Genomic DNA, 19,330 nt, shown 5'->3' with positions numbered 1-19,330 from the left:
TTGATAAGCACTCAGATCCAATGATGATGATGATAGTGATGCCTCATTATACATTCATAGTTCTCTCTCTTTTTGTATCTACTATCATCGTATCTAGATTCCACTATGATCCATCATCCATGTGTATACTAGACTCTAGTTATATTGTATATTGAGTGCAGTGCATGCGACCGCAGGGGCCATCCTCATGTATTTATCATATTTTGTAATGATATGACTATTACCACTTTAAACGTGAGTTCCGTCATCTAATGATTTATAGTTTTTGAAAAAATCAAGTTTTTTTTTTGGGTACTAATATCATACCGTATCTTATAAAATCATAAGGTACCATTTAGTACTGTATTTTATCATACTGTATTGTATTGTACCTTTCGTACCTGACAACTATGATTGGCAGAGATTTGCTTTTTGCAGGTGGGTCCCACTCAATTGTGCATGGATAACAAGAGTGCCTTAGCTCTGGCTAAGAAGCCCGTGTTTCATGCTCACACAAAGCACATAGAGGTTCATTATCATTATGTATGGGAGTGGATAGTGGATTCCAAGTTAGCAGTGGTCTACTGTCCTACGGTGAATAATGTAGCATATCTCTTCACAAAGCCTTTGCCCAAGGCTTCTATGCTTTATCATATGTGATTGTTGGGCCATTGGACTCTTCCAGGATTTGAGAGGGGGTATTAGCTCGCCTATTTTTAGTTTGTCATCTCTTGGTTACAAGCTCCGTCTAAGTCTGACAAAGACATAGGAGCTCTGGTAGTGTTTTTATTAGGATTGTCAGACAATCTTGAGTTTATGGAGCCTTTCTTGTTAGTTTCCAGCCTTTAGATGGCCACATCAGCATTATGACTGCCACGTTAGCACCACGGCATTTGCCATGTCAGTATGAAGTCAGACTGTACAGTGGACCATATTCAGGCTGTACTTTGCTAGTTTAGCTGGTTTTTAGCTATTTATAGCTGCTCTTTTGGCTGGGGCAGATCACTTCTTCTTTTGCCCCTCAAGGTGCTTTGTTGGTGGATGCAGTCTCCTCTATCTCTGGCATGGAGAGCAGGCTGCATGCTCTCCATCTTTGTCACTATTAGTGTTGTCATCATTTTAGCCTAATCCGATGCCCTCATTGTTGCCTTGGGCTGTGCTCAAGGACTGATCAGTCCAATCCTTTGTATTCAGCATTCTTCTTCAGTCCCCCATTGGGTGCCTCTGATTAGAACTCAATCATCTCAGGATCAAATTGCACACAAAAAGGATTGATGCCTTGAAGTGTGGCTAGATTTGCTAGATTAGATAGTTACAATTAGCAAGATGATATGATCATGACAAGTTTGTATAGTATGCATATGTAGGGTGAAAGTTTGGTGAAAATGTCCTTTTGACTTTGCCCAAAATTAAATGTGTCCATCCATAATTTAATTGGCTAGGTCATTTGCAACTTGAAGTGGTTTCCAACCTTTGTTGATCCTTAGATTGACATTAATTAATTAATTAATTAATGCTAGTTCCTAGTGTCATCACTGATACTTATTGGTCAAACAATTGCCTTGGGATTAATTCTGATTCCAACTGACCAACAAAACCTAGTCGGCATAACTTATCATAACTTTTTCCTTTGACACCCATTGCATCCTTCAGATCATTGGTGTGTTACCATGAAATAACTGCCATGCCCCATCATATGTGCTAAACAACCTTGCATATTTAATTAATAATTTAGTCAAATGTTATCAATACGATTTAAAGCATGTTAAAATTTCACTCTCAAAATTTCATGTGCCCATGACAAGCACTTTGTGCATAGAGATGGATTTTTGATGATGCATGGACAATTGTGTGCCATAAAGCAGTTGAGACCTAGAGTTATTACTAAAAGTCATGTTTCTTTTTATGTAGAACACAAAAGTATTGATACCACGGTCAAGGTAGTGGAGGATTTCTTGTATTTGCCAGCTTTGAGTGATGAAGCAATTTTTCAGGACATGCATGGTATGTCAGAAGGTAAAGCATGATAGGCAAAAGATGTGGGGCTTGTTGTAGCCTTGGCCTATTCCAGATAGACCTTGGTTGAGCATTGTGATGGATTTTAATTTTGAGCTTTCTAGGATACCTACAAGGAATGGTAGACATGGACTATCATTTGCAAGTTTAGCAAATAGGCACATTTCATTTTGGTGAGGAAGAAAATAAAGGCTAATCAAAAGGTATGATTATTTTTGTAGCACATCTTTAAAGATCATGGTATGCTAGAGTTGATTATTAGTGATCGAGACTTTTTGGATGACCAATTTATTTTGGAAGGGGTTATTTGAGAATATGGGTACTACACTGAAATTTGCATTATTCTTTCATTCGTAGACAGATCATCAGTTTGAGGAAGCAAATTCCATAGTGTTAGATCTTTTGAGGTGCTATGTTTTAGACCACAAGATAGTGTGAGAGCAATATTTTCTAGTGATTGAGTTTACATACAATAATAGGGCGCCTGAAGTAGAAGAGAAAGGGTGAAGGCATGAGGGGTGAAGAATGATTGAAGAGGGTGGTGGTGACCAAAGAAGGTGGCGAAGAATGAATGAAGTGATTGCCTATTTATAGATATAAGCTATCTAGGATGGCACACTGCTGTGTGTCTCCGGGCATATTTGGCCCAGTAGGTTGCCCTATGGTGCTCTAGTGCTTTTTGTCAAAAAGAAGAATGGGTCTCTCAGACTATGTACGGACTATAGAGCTCTCAATAAATCAAGAGTAAGAAATAGGTATGCTGTGCTAGTAGTGGTGGATGAATTATTGGATCGTTACGAGAGGTTGAAAGGGTAAAGAAGCTGAAAAGAGACAAGATAAAACCTTTGAGGGAAACCCTAAGCAAGATGATAAGGGGATGCAAGTCCTTAACCTCCATATGGAAGGCGGGCCTCTAAAGTTCGTAGATAGTAAAGTCGATCCCAAGAACGATAAGGAGTTGCCAAAGAAGAAAAGTGGCCAAAATGTGGACACTGGTTCTTTTTAGGGTTGTTAGTGTGAACCCCTAAATGAAGTGTTTAAATTGAAAAATTGGTGTCTCAACAGCAAGATGGTACCATCTATCTTGCAAACTAAGGATAAGATCGTCGAGGCTGATTGTCATGTGAAAAACTTGGATGCAGCCTATGCAAATAAAAAGTATGCACTTCAAAGATCATAGTTAAAGTAAAAGAAGGCAGCTGATAGCCATAGATGCGCTTTGCAGTTTGTAAAGGGTGATTATATACTACTGCATTTTGAAAAGGCAAGGTTGAAAAAGATGAAAGGAAGAGAAATATTGTATCCAAAGTTAAGTATGGGCCTTTCCAAGTGTTAGAGAAGATCAGTGATGTGGCATATAAGCTGAAATCACCTCCATATTGGTGGGTACACAATGCCTTTTATGCTAGTTTGTTGAGGCCTTTTCGTAATGATGTGTCAGAGGATGTACTTGCAGAAATTTAGCTTGAGGTTGAGGAGTTGGATAAGATCTTTGTACTCAAGTAGGTCTTGGCACATAATAAAATAAAGGTTAGAGGTAAAGTTTCCAAGAGATACTTAGTGAAGTTTCGGAACTATTCGCCAATGGATGCAAAATGGACTAAAGAGGATGACTTGGTAGACCATCCTCAATTGTTGCAGCTTCACCTAGATGCCTTTCAAGTAGAGCCAATTTTGGTTTGGGCTCAATCAAGTTCAACGGATCAGGGTTCCTCAACATTGCTTGATGCTCAGGGGGAAGTAGTACATCCACTTCACCTGTTGTGAACAACTCTTGTATATAGTGGATCTCGGATGTATTCAACATGCATCCAAGGTACTGTATTGAGAGTATGTTTGCCATGGGGTCACTACTTAGTGTACTAGTCATTGTGAGATATATGCAGATAAGTTTCACTCGGGCATCGAAACTATACTTTTGCATCAGCTCGTGATCAGTTTGACATGAGTTTTTGCCTCAGTTTTGAGACAAAATTTTGATAAGTTTAAACTCAGTTTGAGGACTGTTTATGATCACTTTTGGAATTAGTTTTGCATCGGTTATTGATCAGTTTTTGCAATCAGTTTGAGGTCACATTTGGAGGAGTTTGTGATTAGTTCTTAGATCAGCAAGTGATCAAGTTATGGTTAGAGTATGCTCAGTTTTCAATGGTTTACAATTGTTCCATGGGGCATTACAATCAGTTTGGGGTTACATTAGCAGGTTGCGATTAGTTCTCAGATTAGCAAGTGATCAGTTTATGGTCAGAGTATACTTAGTTTTCAATGGTTTACAATTGCTTCCATGGGGCAGCAGCATATTAGTGAGTGCCATTGACAGTTTTGGCCATGGTTTATGCTGAGAATGTGCTTTATTATGGTTGTGAAGTAAGAAAAGTCGAGAAACATGAGTTATGGATGCGTCCAATGGGTTTCTAGTAACAGTTTTGGAGTGTTTCCTCAGTTTTATCTGATGTTTATGCTAGTTGGAAATTTTCAGTAGGTTTGGGACATATGGCATGGTTAGACAATAATGGCCAATGTTGTGATTGTGATGCCTTATGAAAATTCTAGTGTAATATGCTTTTCCTTTGGCATAATGTAGTGCAATTGAGGACGATTGTGGGGATTTCAAGAGGGAGGTCTATCACACAGACTTGAAATTTTGGGATGCTTTAATCTTGTGAGTAACATATGATTGAGTTACCAATCAAATGTGCGAGGCTGTTTAGCACAGGTGATACACATGATAGTTATTTCATGATAATAAGCCAAGGACCTTGAGGATGTAGTGGATGTCCAAGGCCAAAGTTGTGATAAGTTATGCCAGCTGGGCTTGGGTGGTCAGTTGGTGTTAGTTTTAACCCTAGGATAATTGTTTTGCCAATAAGTGTGAGTGGTGACACTAGGGACTAGTCTAAGGGTCAACAGAGTTTGGAGACCACTCCAGTTTCAAAATGGCCTAGGCAATTTAATCATGGATGGGCACATTTAATTTTCGGTAGGGTTAGAAATATTGAAATAAATTTTCAGAATTATTTAATTTTGAAAAATAATTTAATTGTTGGATAGTGTTAAAAAATGGGTTTAGAAGGTTACCACTTGGCAAAAATACCCTTGCAAATTGAGAAAACTTTTTTGGGGCTTGGTCTCCACCATTTAGATCAATTTTCAACTGGACAAGGAGAGAGAGAAGGTTGATGGTCCATTTTTTGAGCAAAAAAGAGCAAATTACACTAGGTGACAACCCTTTGGAGCCATCAACAGGCAGCCCATAGTAGGAGAAGGCCCATTGGGGGTTGGCGACATCATCACCTGGCTAGTGATAGCAGTTCTGGTGCTTCCAGGCTGTAGGCGATTGCTTTTCTTGCTGGTTGAAACGTGCAGCAAGGAGATTGGAGGATTTCTTTGTGAGGAATGTTTGAAATTTCTCTCTTTGGCATTCTCTACCGTTCTGCAGCCTAGTCTTAGAAGATCTTAGCTTATCTCAGCCATTTGGAGTAGATCTCAGATTTGGTGGAGATTAGGAGGATTTCTGCTGTAAACCCTAAATTTTTATAGAGATTAGGGTGTAGCAACCACCTAGGGATTGCTGCCATTAGTAGAAGGCATTGAACATTGAATTTAGTACTTGAAATTTGTGGAATTATCAAGGAATTTAGATGCCAGCCCATCCATTGTGAATTTGGGGCAGCATTCGGCCTTTTGGGGTCCAATTAGAGCAAGTCGTGGGTGAAATTCAAAGGGTAATTTTTCCATTTTGTGTGTTGATTGCGCCTTTAGCAAGGGGCTTTTGGATCAGCCAAGGAGATTGTGGAATGTGAGCTTGTACCCAATCCATCAATCAATAAAGTAAATACTGAAAGGGGCGCTAGTTTTGGGGCCAACAGGGTGTTTATTGTCCAAGTATTTTAAGGTAAATTATGCAATTTCAGTTTATTTAGTGATTGCTGTAATTAAGTGCTTGATCATGAATTACCACTCTATTCGAGAAGGAAGGTTGGTGGCTCTCATGGGAGCGGGGCTCAGGGAGGTATTGATGTGTATCGTCCACTAGAGATGGATCTCGAGTGTAGCAACCACAAGTCAGAGCAGAGGCTAATGAAGAAAAGTATTGGAAACACAAAAACGACTTAATATAGATGATGGAAGGTGATCACCGACAATAGTGGGAGGCTGGGTGTTAGTTGTAGACCACATTGCAGTAGTCACTTGGGATTGGACATCGAGTGGAGAGGGATGATGGCTGAAACCTGCAAGACAAGGATTGAGTTGAATGGTGGCAGCTTGTCTTATATACGTGGAAAGATCCTCCCAAATGAGGGTTTTGCATGTGGGACACAGAAACTCTCTAGAACCGCTCCCGTTTAATGAAACTTTTGGGAATTTATTGTTTTGGGGCTGTTTTATAGAGCTAATCAGTGGGTAATGAATTTTTAGCTGAATAGTGCCAACTGATGGATGGATCTAGACTGATTAAGGATGCAAATAACTATGCAGCCCACCTATTTATAGATGAGAAACCAACCAAAGTTTGTAGGTTTGTTTATGGGACATAGAAAGCTTTGTAGTGTTTAGAGTTTTGAGGTTGCTTAAAATGAGCTAATCATGTTATGCACCTTTTTAGCTTAACAAGTTAGGGCTAGGGTTTCCTAGGATAGGTAGTATAGTTAGTCCTTGAGTTTTCTATTTAAAGACATTTTGTGCATTCTTGTGCTTTGTTTCCGTGTCTTTCTCTCGCACATTTACTTCACATTTGGGCCAGTAGATCATACTATCATGTGACAAAATGTGATTGCATACATTTGTATTCGTGTGTGAGTGTGTGATATGAGCTATTTGAAATTGAAATCTCAGGTGTAGTTTATGTATGTGCAAAAGTAGACGGCTAAATGATACATTAAAACAGACAAAAAATTAGGGTTTTTTTGGAAAAAAACTATTTATTTATTTATTTATTTTCAAAAGACGTCCCTTGTCCATTCCAAACAATGGGATAGGACAAGGGATGAGGAGCGAAGGATGGCTGTGACTGAAGGTACATGGGACTTCCTTCTGTTTTGGTTGGAACATGCCTCTCGCTTGTTTTCTATTACAAGGATATTGTACCTGTGTCCCAAGGTCCCCTTGTTGGAAAATGGCAGCCAACTATGGAGAGAGAGAGAGAGAGAGAGAGAGAGAGAGAGAGAGAGAGAGAGAGAGAGGAGAGACAATGACAACAAAAGAGTGAGCTGAAGCAAAAACAGAAGAGTGTACTTGCTAGAATGAAAGATAGAGTGAACGAACAATTTATGTTTAAGTCAAGGGTTGATCTAACTAGCCTTTCACCAACTAATTAGAGTTAGGTTTATCTTACTCTAGAGCATGGTGGGACTCCTTTAAGTTTCTAAGACGCTAGTTGTACTGTCACCAGGTGGTGATACTTTTTACAGTTGCTTTTTTATTTACTTATATTAATATTTTATTTTTCTTTTCTTTTGTTGCTGTTGCTTCTTATCCCTAGAGTTCTCTTGGAATAAGCCGGGATCTTTGCATGGCCAGAAGAGGCAGCCATTGGGACAAATTGCACTAATGGTTTGTCTAAGTCTTAGGACCGATTCCATATTGAATGGGCATTGAAGAATAGAATGCCAGTGGTTTGGGACTGTGTGCTTAGCCACTGGAGATGGTGCAGGACAATGAGCCTGTCCAAGACAGAAGATACACATGTGAGAATGCTTATGGAATAAAAGTCACCATAAGTGAGCCACATTACACTTTTTGATGTAGTCACAATGATAAAAGTTGCTCAGAACAACTTGAGGAATGCAGGGGTCACTATCCCTAAATTTTAGGGAGTTACTATTTTTAGACCTCAGAATTTGTTCGCGTCATTATCTTCGTTTTTGCATGAGGATTAATTCTGTGGTTTGTGCCGAGGTCAAATTTTACACCGATCATGGAGAATTTTAGACCAGAAGGTTTAAATGGGAAAATTGTTACATGTATGCCATGTGGCACAAATTTCCAAAAGAGAGAGAGAGAGAGAGAGAGAGAGAGAGAGAGAGAAAGAGCATTAAAAAAAACGTAATAGGCATAAGGGGTAGATGGGAGAATGAAGTTTTGAGGAGTTCAGGGCAGATTGCTTCAAGAAAATCAGCCATGGAGAGTATTTCTATGTCTTTGACTCAAGTACGGAAGTAGAGCTTGCTCCCTCTGATCAATTCTCTCTCTATTCTCAGAGGAAATGCTTTGCATGATGGGCTGATTCCATCAAAGGTACAATTCTGTGTTTTCTCTGAAATTCTACACATGAATCATTGAGTATTGGTCACAGAAAAACAGAAAATGCAGGACATGCTGGACAGTAAGAACAGTAAATTTTCAAAAAGATTAAGTCAGAACATATGGTAAAGACATTTATGCAAAATATCTTCAAGTACCATGGAATGCCACAGTCAATTGTGAGTGATAGAGACCGAAGAATGACTAGCTTGTTTTGGAAAGCATTGTTTGAAAACATGGACACTACGCTGAAATTTTCATCTTCTTTCCATCCACAAATTGATGGACAGTCTGAAGAAGCAAATTCGACTGTTTTAGATCTATTGAAGTGTTATGTTTCAGATCATAAGACTTCTTGGGAATACTACTTGCCATTGGTTTAGTATGCATACAATAATACAGTGCACTCATCTACTGGCAAAGCACCTTTTGAGATTGTGGAAGGTGGAAAGAAATTGCCTTTCATTTTGCAGACAAAAGAAAACATCTTTGAAGCAGATTGTTATGTAAAAGATTGGGAAGAAGCATATAAAAAGGTCAAGTATGCCCTAGAAAAGTCACAAGCTAAACAGAAAAGAGCTGCTGATAGTCATTGTCAAGAGCTCTTGTTCAAAAAGGATGATTGGGTCTTCTTGCATTTTGAAAAGGCACGTTTGAGAAAATAGAAGGGCAAGGAACGTTTGTTTCCAAAGCTGAATATGCGTTACTATGGCCCTTTTCAAGTCTCAGAGAAGATCAATGACGTAGTATATAGGCTGAAATTGCTACAGAATTGGAAAATTCATAATGCATTTCATGTGAGCCTATTGAGGCCTTTTATTGGTGAAGTGTCAGAAGATATGGTTCAAGAGGAACAGCATGAAGTAGAGAAATTAGATGAGATTCTAGTTCTTGAGCAGATCCTGGTACATAAGGATAGGAAAGTGAAAGGTAGAGTTATAAGAAGATTTTTGGTGAAGTTCAAGAACTATTCACCAATGGATGCCAAATGGATGGAAGAGGTTGAATTGGCAGATTCACCTCAGTTATTGCAACTTTACCGAGAAGCTTTCTTATTGGAATCTATAGTGACTTCAAATGCTTTTTGAAGCAATGTACATTCTCTATTGTATAGTTGAATATTGCATCTCATTGAATTATCGTAACTGAGCCACATTACACTTTTTGATGTGGTCACAATGATAAAAGTTGCTCAGAACAACTTGAGGAATGCAGGGGTCACCATCCCTAAAATTTAGGGAGTTACTATTTTTGGACCTCAGAATCTGTTCACGTCATTATCTTTGTTTTTGCATGAGGATTAATTCTCTGGTCTGTGCCAAGGTCAAATTTTGCACCGATCATAGAGAAATTTAGACCAGAAGGTTTAAATGGGAAAATTGTAACATGTATGCCATGTGGCACAAATTCCCAAAAGAGAGAGAGAGAGCATTAAAAGAACGTAATAGGCATAAGGGGCAGATGGGAGAATGAAGTTTCGAGGAGCCGAGGGCAGATGCTGCAAGAAAATCAGTCATGGAGAGTACTTCTACGTCTTTGACTCAAGGACGGAGGTAGAGCTTGCTCCCTTTGATAAATTCTCTCTATATTCTTAGAGGAAATGCTTCGCATTATGGGCTGATTCCATCGAATGTATAATTTCTTATTTTCTCTGTAATTCTGCACATGAATCATTGAGTATTGGTCACAGAAAATGCAGGATATGTTGGACAATAAGAACAGTGAATTCAGAGATCTGTAGACTGTAATTCTGCACACGAATCGTTGAGTTTTGGTCACATGCTGAACAGTAAGAATAGTGAATTCTACACATGCTAGACAGTAAGAATAGTGTGCTGGACAGTAAGAATAGTGAATTCAGAGGTCTGCAGATTGCAATTCTGCACAGGAATCATTGAGTTTTGGTTATAGAAAATGCTTTTCTAAAAGAGATGTTGATCTTGACATGCTGTACTGTTCTTATGTAGCTAGGATTTACTCAGAAGAGATGAAAACCAATTGCTCACAGGTTATGTATTTTGGAACATTATCATTTTTGTAAGTTTTCATCTTTTAATTGATAAAGAAATATCGAGAGGGGCGTTGGTTTTCGGGGCCAATTTGGTGTTGAGCGAGGGAGTGAGGTCTTTGCTTATGTGTGCGTGTGTGTGTAAAGACTAGGTGTTAATTGAAGGAACTACCGCTTTATGTGAGTCATAGACTGGTTTCATGTACACACCTTACATTGACACTTATTATAATAAGTGTCCACACCACACAAATTACATTGGGTGCTGCCCATAGAATCGGCAAATTCTAACACCCCCGTGCAGTGCCAATGTGATGAAGTACAAGGATGATCAATCACCAAAGGGTAACAAGTTTAAGGACTTTCGAAAAGCCTCAAACTTCTCGCGTGGTAGTATCTTGGTGAAAATGTCTGCAACATTTTTCTGTGTGGGTACATACATCAAGTTGATCTCTCCTGCATAGCATCTCTCTCTGACATAATGGTAATGCACCTCTATGTGTTTCGTGCGAGCATGAAACACAAGATTTTTCTGCGACTGCAATAGCACTCTGACTATCAAAAAGAATGGGTGTAGGACCCTCCAATGGTAAATGTAGATCAGCCAACAATCTGCGCAACCATACACATTCCACTGTTGGCGTGAAGACTGCCTTCTTGTACTCAGCCTTACAAGACGAGGTAGCCACTGTAGGTTGTTTCTTGCTTAGCCATGAAATGCATGAACGGCCTAGAAAGAAACAATGTCCACTAGTCGACTGCCTAGTGTCTGCATCACTAGCCCAATTTGAATCACTATAAGCCTGTAAGTGCAAGTCTACCCCCCTAGGAAATAATAATGCATGTGACTGAGTACCTTGCAAATATTTGAAGGTCCGCTTAACAGCTTGCCAATGTATGGTCCGTGGGCTATATGCATATACCTACTTACTTGAGATACTGCATACTGAATGTCAGGGTGTGTTGCAAAGATAAATAAGACATCCAATAGCTTGGAGCCCAAAATACATCCCTCACATGCATGAGGAGGTGGAGTCTCCATTGGAGGCAATGCATCTACCATATGACACCTTTGAAGGGTCATCAAACTCCCAAAGCTCATGCGTCCATAGCGGACATGCCATAGCTTCGCATTTTGCATAGTAGGCGAAAGAGTAGTGGCTGCTAAAGCATCATGAGACTGTTTGTCATGTGTATCCAACAAAAATAGACCCTTATGCAGGGCGTCGGACAGCCTAAGTGCATAATCCATCTCTCTGTGTCTAACAATGCATTTGTCCTCAAAGTGTTAGCAGAGTATTTGTCAGCTCATGTGTGAGTTTGAGCTTGATCTGGGCTGGGCATTTTTATTAGGTATTTTAGGTATTTTTTCTGGTGTGGCATTTTATGCCAGTGGAGCATTTTTATGCACCAGTCGGCCAACATTAATGCTGTCCGACCAGCATTATTGCTCCCCACTTTTTCAGCCTATTTATACTCAGTGCTCCTCCTCAGTCATTATCATCATCATCTTCACCATCTGCACACTCTGTGGAGAGAGGAGCCAGTGCCAGTGCCAGTGCCCACGCAGCCAGTGACTCACTGTTGTATGCGACTGTCTCGTGTTCAGATATATGGATTCCATTTCCCGTGCATACATCTGAGTTCTCATCTGTATCGTGTTCTTTTCTTTTCTCTTTTTGTCTTGTGTTTCAGCAGTTTATTTCAGCACATGTTTATGCTTCCACCGCTGCTCCACTTCTGACACAAAGATGACCTGAAAGCCATGCTTATTAAAAGCAGAGATAGACAACAAGTTCTTTGTAATGCTAGGTACAAACAAGACATCTAGAAGTATGAAATCATAACCATCTGCAGCAGTAATAGTGACTGTCCCAATGCCACATACATCATAATTGCTGCTGTTCGCACATGTAACACGCTTCCCAGTAGGGGCTGAATGCAAAGAGGTAAACAAACACTTCCTGGAAGTGATGTGCTTTGACGCCCCACTGTCAAAATACCATGTTTGTTGCGTTTCAGCAGCATTAAATACTGAATCAACCATTGAAGAATCATAACTGCATGTGAGAATTGCATAGTCCTCCTCTACAAAGTTGGTTAAAGGATCATTATCAGTAGATTTGCTGGCTGATATTTCTTGGACAGCCAAACCGGAGTTCTTTTTCTTCTCTTTGGCCAATCTCTTTGTGCATTCATCGATATAGTGACCAGGCTTTTTGCAATAATGGCATTTCCCTTTCTTTTTAGTCTTTTTTGTGTCTTGGATAACCTTATTTGATGGCTGTCTAGCATCACCCTTTTTCTGATTTTTCACATTTTGCTTGACTTTTTCTTTGCCTTTAAACTTGGAAAGCACATCCACATCACGTGAACACAATGCTACATTCTTCCGAGTCTGTTCCTCTTGTAGCAAGAGGCCTTCCAACTCCACAAATGTAAGGGGTTGCTGTCCCCTCCTCGAAGACAACATCAAAGAGGTGTGGAAACCAAGATATGACTCTTCGGCGTGATGTTTTGAATGACCTCATCAACATTGAGTAGTTGCTTACACAAATCGTGTATGTGAGTAAGGTGCTCTGTCATGCTATCACCTTCATCCATGGTCACATTGGCCAACTCTTTGCGGAGATAGGATATCATGGTCTCATTGTGTGCTGTAAACATACGCTCAAGTACATCCATGGTCACATTGGCCAACTCTTTGCGGAGATAGGATATCATGGTCTCATTGTGTGCTGTAAACATACGCTCAAGTACATCCATGGTCACATTGGCCAACTCTTTGCGGAGATAGGATATCATGGTCTCATTGTGTGCTGTAAACATACGCTCAAGTACATCCATGTTGATTTTTAGGTCTTACAAGACTGAATGTGCGGAATTATTGCCCTTTGCCAAGGCAATCAAAGAAAGTGCATGTGTATCTTTTGAGTCCCATTTCCTCTAATCCTCGGTAGGAGGGAGAGGAGGGGCAAGCAACAGTAGCAGTAACAGCACCAATACCACCACCAGTAGCACCAACTTGTCCTTAAGCATTACGTTGAGGTGTTTGAGGTGCAAGATCTTCTGGTCGATGCAAATCACCTGTAACATAGTCCCATAAGTCCTTCGCCACAAGAAGATTACGGACCATGAAACTCCATAGTGGATAGTTTGAGCCATCAAGTTTGTCCTCCTGAGTGAGGACACCAAGGATGTTGCTCTGATCATTATTTCCCTGACATGCCATGCTGCCAATGATAGACAAAAATCTGCAGCTAAATACTTCAATGCTGAAGTATAGAGTATACTCCTCAGAGTACCAAAATCCCCCACGGGATTAAGAAACAAGTACCAAAGTGTCACTCAAATGACAAAGTGTGCACAATGCCACCCAAATTAGCACTCAACAAGTAAATTACAGCAGTATACTGCTGTACCACACCCATCTCGAAATGTGTCCCCACAAAAGTACAAAATACAACCACCTAATGTTGATTCTTACCAAAATTTACTGAATTTTTCTAAATTTTTTTGCCCAATTTGACTATAATAGCAATTAAGTGTTGCTGTACTGCTTGTTGCTTGCCTTGGAGTGCGTGTTGCGGGCAAAAGCCCAAAATTTCTTTCTGAAATTTCAAAGAAATTGAATAAATTTGTACCTTACACTTGGAATTTTTGCAGAAATGTTGCCTCTGGACGCATATCAGCAGTGAACAGCAATCGAAATCTGCCTTATGATGGGTGCCGAATCAAAAAAACTGAAAAGCCCCAAAATTTCTTGAGCCAATGTGGAAGAAATTGCGCAATGGCTATGAGTTCAATAACAATTTGTGCAAAGGGCCTCTAGTTGGATAGAAGGCCCAAATTTTTGTTGGAATGTCCAAGAAATTGAGAAATTTCTTCGATTGGTTGTCAATTCGAACTTCGGGAGCAAAAATTAGCAAAAGCCCCTGTTGGTAGCGCGAGCTGTGATTCGAGAAGAGATGGCTGAAATAGACTGGAAATTCCAAAAATTTTGAGAAAACCCCAAATTTGAAAAATGGGGTTTCTGCACTTTTTAGGGTTTGCAGAAATTGGCGGGCAGGACTGAGAAAATCGCAGGCAGAGCTGAAAACAGCAGCAGTTCTTCCAAAAAAGCAACTCCTTGAGCTGCGTGCAGGGCTGCGTGTGGGACTGCGCATTGGACTGCATGCAAGCTGAAAACAACAGATCTGCAGTAGATGACTGAGCTGTACAGATCTGGAGCAAATGGACAGATTTGGAGCTGATGGTTGAATTGGACAAATCTGGAGTAGACAAGAGACGGCTCAGTTACAGCTCCTCCACTTCAGCAGCACCTCACAGCAGCTGAAAACTCTTCCTTGAGCTGAGAACCAAGCTAGCAGCAGTAAGACCTTGGGCGGGATGGCACCAGTTGACGGTGGCTGAACGGAGTCGTACGAGCTGCTCTGATACCAAATGTTGGAAAATGGCAGCCAGCTATGGAGAGAGAGAGGAGAGACAATGACAGCAAGAGAGTGAGCTGAAGCAAAAAGAGAAGAGTGTACTTGCTAGAATGAAAGATAGAGTGAAAGTACAACTTATGTTTAGGTCAAGGGTTGACCTAACCAGCCTTCCACCAACTAACTAGAGTTAGGTTTATTTTACTCTAGAGCCTAGTGTCACCACTTTGAGTTTCTAAGACACTAGGTGTACACACCTTACATTGACACTTTAATAAGTGTCCACACCACACAAATTACATTGGGCGCTACCCATAGAATCGGCAAATTCTAACACCCATCCCACCCGTTACCCATGACTATTGGCTATGTCATGCAAAAGCCTCACAAACAAACAAAATCACATCCAATTGTAGTCATACAAGCACAAATCATATGCAAAACGTACTAAGCCTCCTAAGAGCTATATATGCTGCTTGTCAAAACCAAATCCAAGCATACAAGGAGGAGGTGTCCAACAAAAAACAAGATGTCATAGTGTAGCTATTGGATAAGTTGCACTTTTTTTAATTCCCTCCATTACAAACATGTTCTCATATTTAATCCTGTGTTTTTCAAAGTATTTGTGTACATCCTTTACTTGAATGGAAAAACGTTTGGTTTTATTACTTAGGTTGGCATTCAATTGCTTAGGATCAATTGCATTCATGCTTCTCGACTTTTGATTCACTAACATTTCCTTTGTAAACTTTTGTTTCAATAGTAAGATACACTCAGTTGATTCCATGGTTGCATGTCAGGTCCTTTGAGGAATTGAGAAACTTCTGTGAGAAGGGCCACTATGATGAAGCTCTAAAAGCTATGCATCTTCTCAGTGAACAGGGGATCCGTCTTCCTACTATCTTTGCTTTCCTTATACAAGATTGCACTTCGAGGAAAGACCTTTTAGCTGCCAGAGCAGTGGACTATCTTGTAATAAAAAGTGGATTTGCACCACAATCATACTGGGGAAGCCGTTTAATCCGCCTGTTTGCAGCATGTGGGAATCTACCAGATGCATGCAGAATATTCAAAAGGATTCCAAAGCCAAGTGCCTTGGCATGGGCTGCAGTTATAGCAGCACATGCGAGTCTTGAACAGTTTGAGGTGGCATTAGAACTTTATGAAAAAATGCTCCATTCAATGGTAAAACCTAATGAAAGAGTATTTATTGCTGTCCTTACAGCATGTACACGTACTATCTCTCTATTGCTAGGTAGAATTGTACATTGTCACTCTGTTCAATGTGGATGTGAATCTGATGTATATGTTGGGAGTTGTCTTATGGAGATGTATGCAGTATGTGGTAGTATCAAGGATGCAGGCATTGTTTTTGATAAACTTGCAAAGCATGATGTGGTATCATGGACCACAATGATTGCAGGATATATTCGCCATGGGTACAATGAAGAGGCTCTGAGACTTTTCCGAAGTATGCAGCAGCAGAATGTGGAATCAAATGCTGTCACACTTGTGAGCATTCTAAAAGTCTGTTCAACACTAGGAGCTGTGGCTCAAGGAAAGCTTGTCCATGCATGGGTTGTTCAATGCCAGTTTGAGTCAGATATGCATGTAAAAAATTCATTGATTGACATGTATGTGAAATTCGGACTGCTAAAAGATGCACAAAGAGTGTATGGTAGGACGCCAAAGCAAGACTCTGTAATGCAAAGCTTAATGATTGCGGGTTGTGTCCAGAATCATCAGCCAGAAGAGACGCTACAGTACTTCAATCAAATACAGCAGTTAGGAATGAACACAAACAGTGTCACGATTGTAAGTATCCTGCAAGCCTGCTCAAATGCTGGAGCTTTGTGCTGTGGAAAATTGGTACATTTAGACATGATTGAAAGTTCTTTTGAAATGGATGCTTTTGTTTTCAGCACCCTCATTGACATGTATGCAAAATGTGGGTGCATTGAGGATGCTTGCAAAATGTTTGATGCATCTCCAAAGCAGAATGTTGTAATTTGGACTGCTATGATTGCAGGATACACATTGAATGGTTACCATATGGTTGCTCTTCAACACTTCATAGCTATGCAGAGGTTAGGGTTGGAACCTGATGAAGTGACATTTTTGTCTGCTCTCTCTGCCTGCAGTCACATGGGCTTATTAGGAAAGGGTACACACATCTTTCAGCTTATGAGGGGAGCTTATGGCATTATGCCATTGCTTGCACATTACACCTGCATGATTGACTTGTTTGGTCGTGTTGGATGTCTCTTAGAGGCACAAGACATTGTACAAACTATGCCCTTCTCATCAGACATTGAAGGGTGGGTATCCTTGCTTGGGAACTCCAAAACTTACGGTGATAAAGATCTGGGGAAGGAATGTTTTGGGGCAATTTCATGCCTGGAACCTGCCCATGGTTCTGGCTATGTACTGATGTCAAACATTCTGCACAATGCCAACATGTGCAAAGATGCTATTAAGGTAAAGGGTTTAAAAGAGAGTGTCTACGCAACAAAAACACCAGGAAAAGCTTTAATTGAAATCAGTACAAATGTGCACGAGTTCATTGTAGGTGACAAAACACACTCACAAAGTGCACAATTTGTTGCAAAATTAAGCAGAATTAACTTCCGAGTCAAAGAAGATGGATATGTACCAAGTATGGAGCCATGAACAACTGAATTAAGGTTTCCGAGTTTGGAATGTAGCACAATGAAATCGTGACTGGGTTAGCAAGAGTGGCTGTCAAATTAATAGCACTCAGCACAAATCGAATTTAGTGGTTAGTTGTCAAAGACCAACAATTTGGATATTGTGAGGATTCATGATTATATAAAGGTGTATGATTACAGTCATCACCATAATGGCTGAAGGCTGCCTCAAATTTCAATGCTACATAATCTGGAACTAGGACTGGACTGTGTGAAAGCTCGTGTCTGTGCACAAGTTAATTTGGGACATTAACAGGGATTAGTATGGCTAAGTTGGCAGATCAGGCATGGGGTTGGATCGTAGCAGGCATAGAGTTCTTATCAGGAAAGATCATAGAAGATAAGAGGTGCTTCAGAGTCTGCATCCTGATACTCTGAATAGTTGATATGCCTAGCAGTTAGCATTTGGTGCAAAATTGCGAGGTAGTCGGTTCAACTTTTGCTGGCACATCACTACATCACTTGGGTTGGCCACCTTTGCACATATGATGTGTTCATGTCCAGGCTCTTGCCCACTTGAACACTCGGTTTGTACTCCTTGCTAAGGTCATTGAGTAGTAGGGTCCATTGGAGGGAAGAAAATGTAGGATATGTTGACATTGAAGATCCTACAAGTACATAGGGAATGAGGAAGGCCATCTCTTGAAATTTTTTGAATATGAAATTATATGCTTTGAGGTATATAGCGGACTATCCTCTTTGACATCGGATATTTGGGGGGTTTGAGTAGGGTCTGTATGGAGTATTGTACGTACTAGGTGACTTACTTGTGAATTAACCTTGCCTTGATTTACTTGCTTAATCTTTTTGGCATTGGGTCTTGTCAAATGAGTGGCATTTCTCTCATTTTATTGGTTGTATAAAGAAAATTTGGCTTGATAGAATTATTGTAGGATATATTGGTTAGTGTCATATTGTTGGCCATTACATTCTATTATCTTTGGGCGAGGTCCTTGGGCTTCATACCGTATTAAAGTGGCACGGTTAGTAGTAGAGGTTACTAAGTGGAGCTTGTTAGTATCTTGAAGTGTGGTGTTGTGGAGATGTTGGTGATGTTAAAGTAATTTTGGGATTTTTTTCCTTGCTTTGGATTGGAGATGTAGAGGGTTGAATTCGGATTTCAAGACCTCCTTTCTATGATTGGGTTGGGAATATGGCTGTTGACTATTGGTGAAGAGGGGATTGTAGGTGTTAAAGGATGGGTTTTTCTATAACAAATCTATAAGAGAGGAGATGTTTATAAACAAGCCCAACAGTTAATGCTAGAGAAGAGGGGAATGTAGGTGTCATAGGATGGCTTGTCCTATAACAAATCTATAAGATAGGATATGTCTATAAACAAGCCTAGCAATCATGCTAGAGAATGTTGGTGTTTAAGGATGGGCTATCTTATAGCAAATCTATGCGATGTCTATAAACAAGCCCAATAGTTCGAGTTGGGGCTTTGAAAAATGTGTGGATATTGATGTTTGGAGTTGAGGGTTTGTCAAGTTAGGGATCCTATGCTTGTAGATTATTGTCGATGATGAGGGAGTAGAGAAAGATTGTGTAGGGTGATGATTACAACTATTAACACTTGGGTAGAACTTAGTTGAGCGTAGAATTCTACTTGCATGGTCAATCAAGTCTCGAATAAAGTTTTGTTGAGGATGGGTGATAGTCAATTGCTTGATGCAAAACTTTGGTCAATAGTTGTGTTTTTGAACCTTGTATTGCGCTTCTTGGCTTGTGCACAAATCTCTTGACTATGTCATGCCTCTAGTTCCTTGGTTTGCACAGCTTCTCTAGCTTTGCTAGGATTTGTTCTAGGCTTCAATTGGGATTATCCTTGGGACTTTGTATTAATAAGTAGCACTTGGAATTTATGGATTACATCTTCTCGCTTATACTTGGTAACTTTCTCCAATAGAAACCCTATGTTGGCATCTAATGTAGCTAGCTTGATATGT

The 19,330-nt window shown here is 40.1% G+C and overlaps 1 protein-coding gene across 4 annotated transcripts in view; it reads left to right on the top strand.

Annotated features, from left to right (window-relative positions):
- LOC148018912 (putative pentatricopeptide repeat-containing protein At3g25060, mitochondrial) overlaps positions 1-18,202 on the top strand; it is a 57,997-nt gene extending 39,795 nt beyond the window's left edge. Inside the window, exons 4-6 of one of the 4 annotated variants that reach the window (XM_087701200.1) lie at positions 15,474-16,185; positions 16,411-16,488; positions 16,703-16,848. In XM_087701200.1, the coding sequence (XP_087557326.1) occupies positions 15,474-16,185; positions 16,411-16,488; positions 16,703-16,714 (802 nt within the window). In that variant the 3' untranslated portion in view covers positions 16,715-16,848. Of the gene's footprint in view, positions 1-15,473 lie in introns of all 4 variants that reach the window. The other 3 variants (XM_087701198.1, XM_087701199.1, XM_087701196.1) reach the window with 3 other exon arrangements.
- Positions 18,203-19,330: the final 1,128 nt, after the last annotated feature.

This window comes from Lygodium microphyllum, chromosome 20 (assembly GCF_053477565.2).
Source record: "Lygodium microphyllum isolate KBCC chromosome 20, Lygodium_microphyllum_v1.1.10, whole genome shotgun sequence".
Classification (NCBI taxonomy): domain Eukaryota; kingdom Viridiplantae; phylum Streptophyta; class Polypodiopsida; order Schizaeales; family Lygodiaceae; genus Lygodium; species Lygodium microphyllum.
This window is presented reverse-complemented; position numbering and strand designations above follow the sequence as displayed.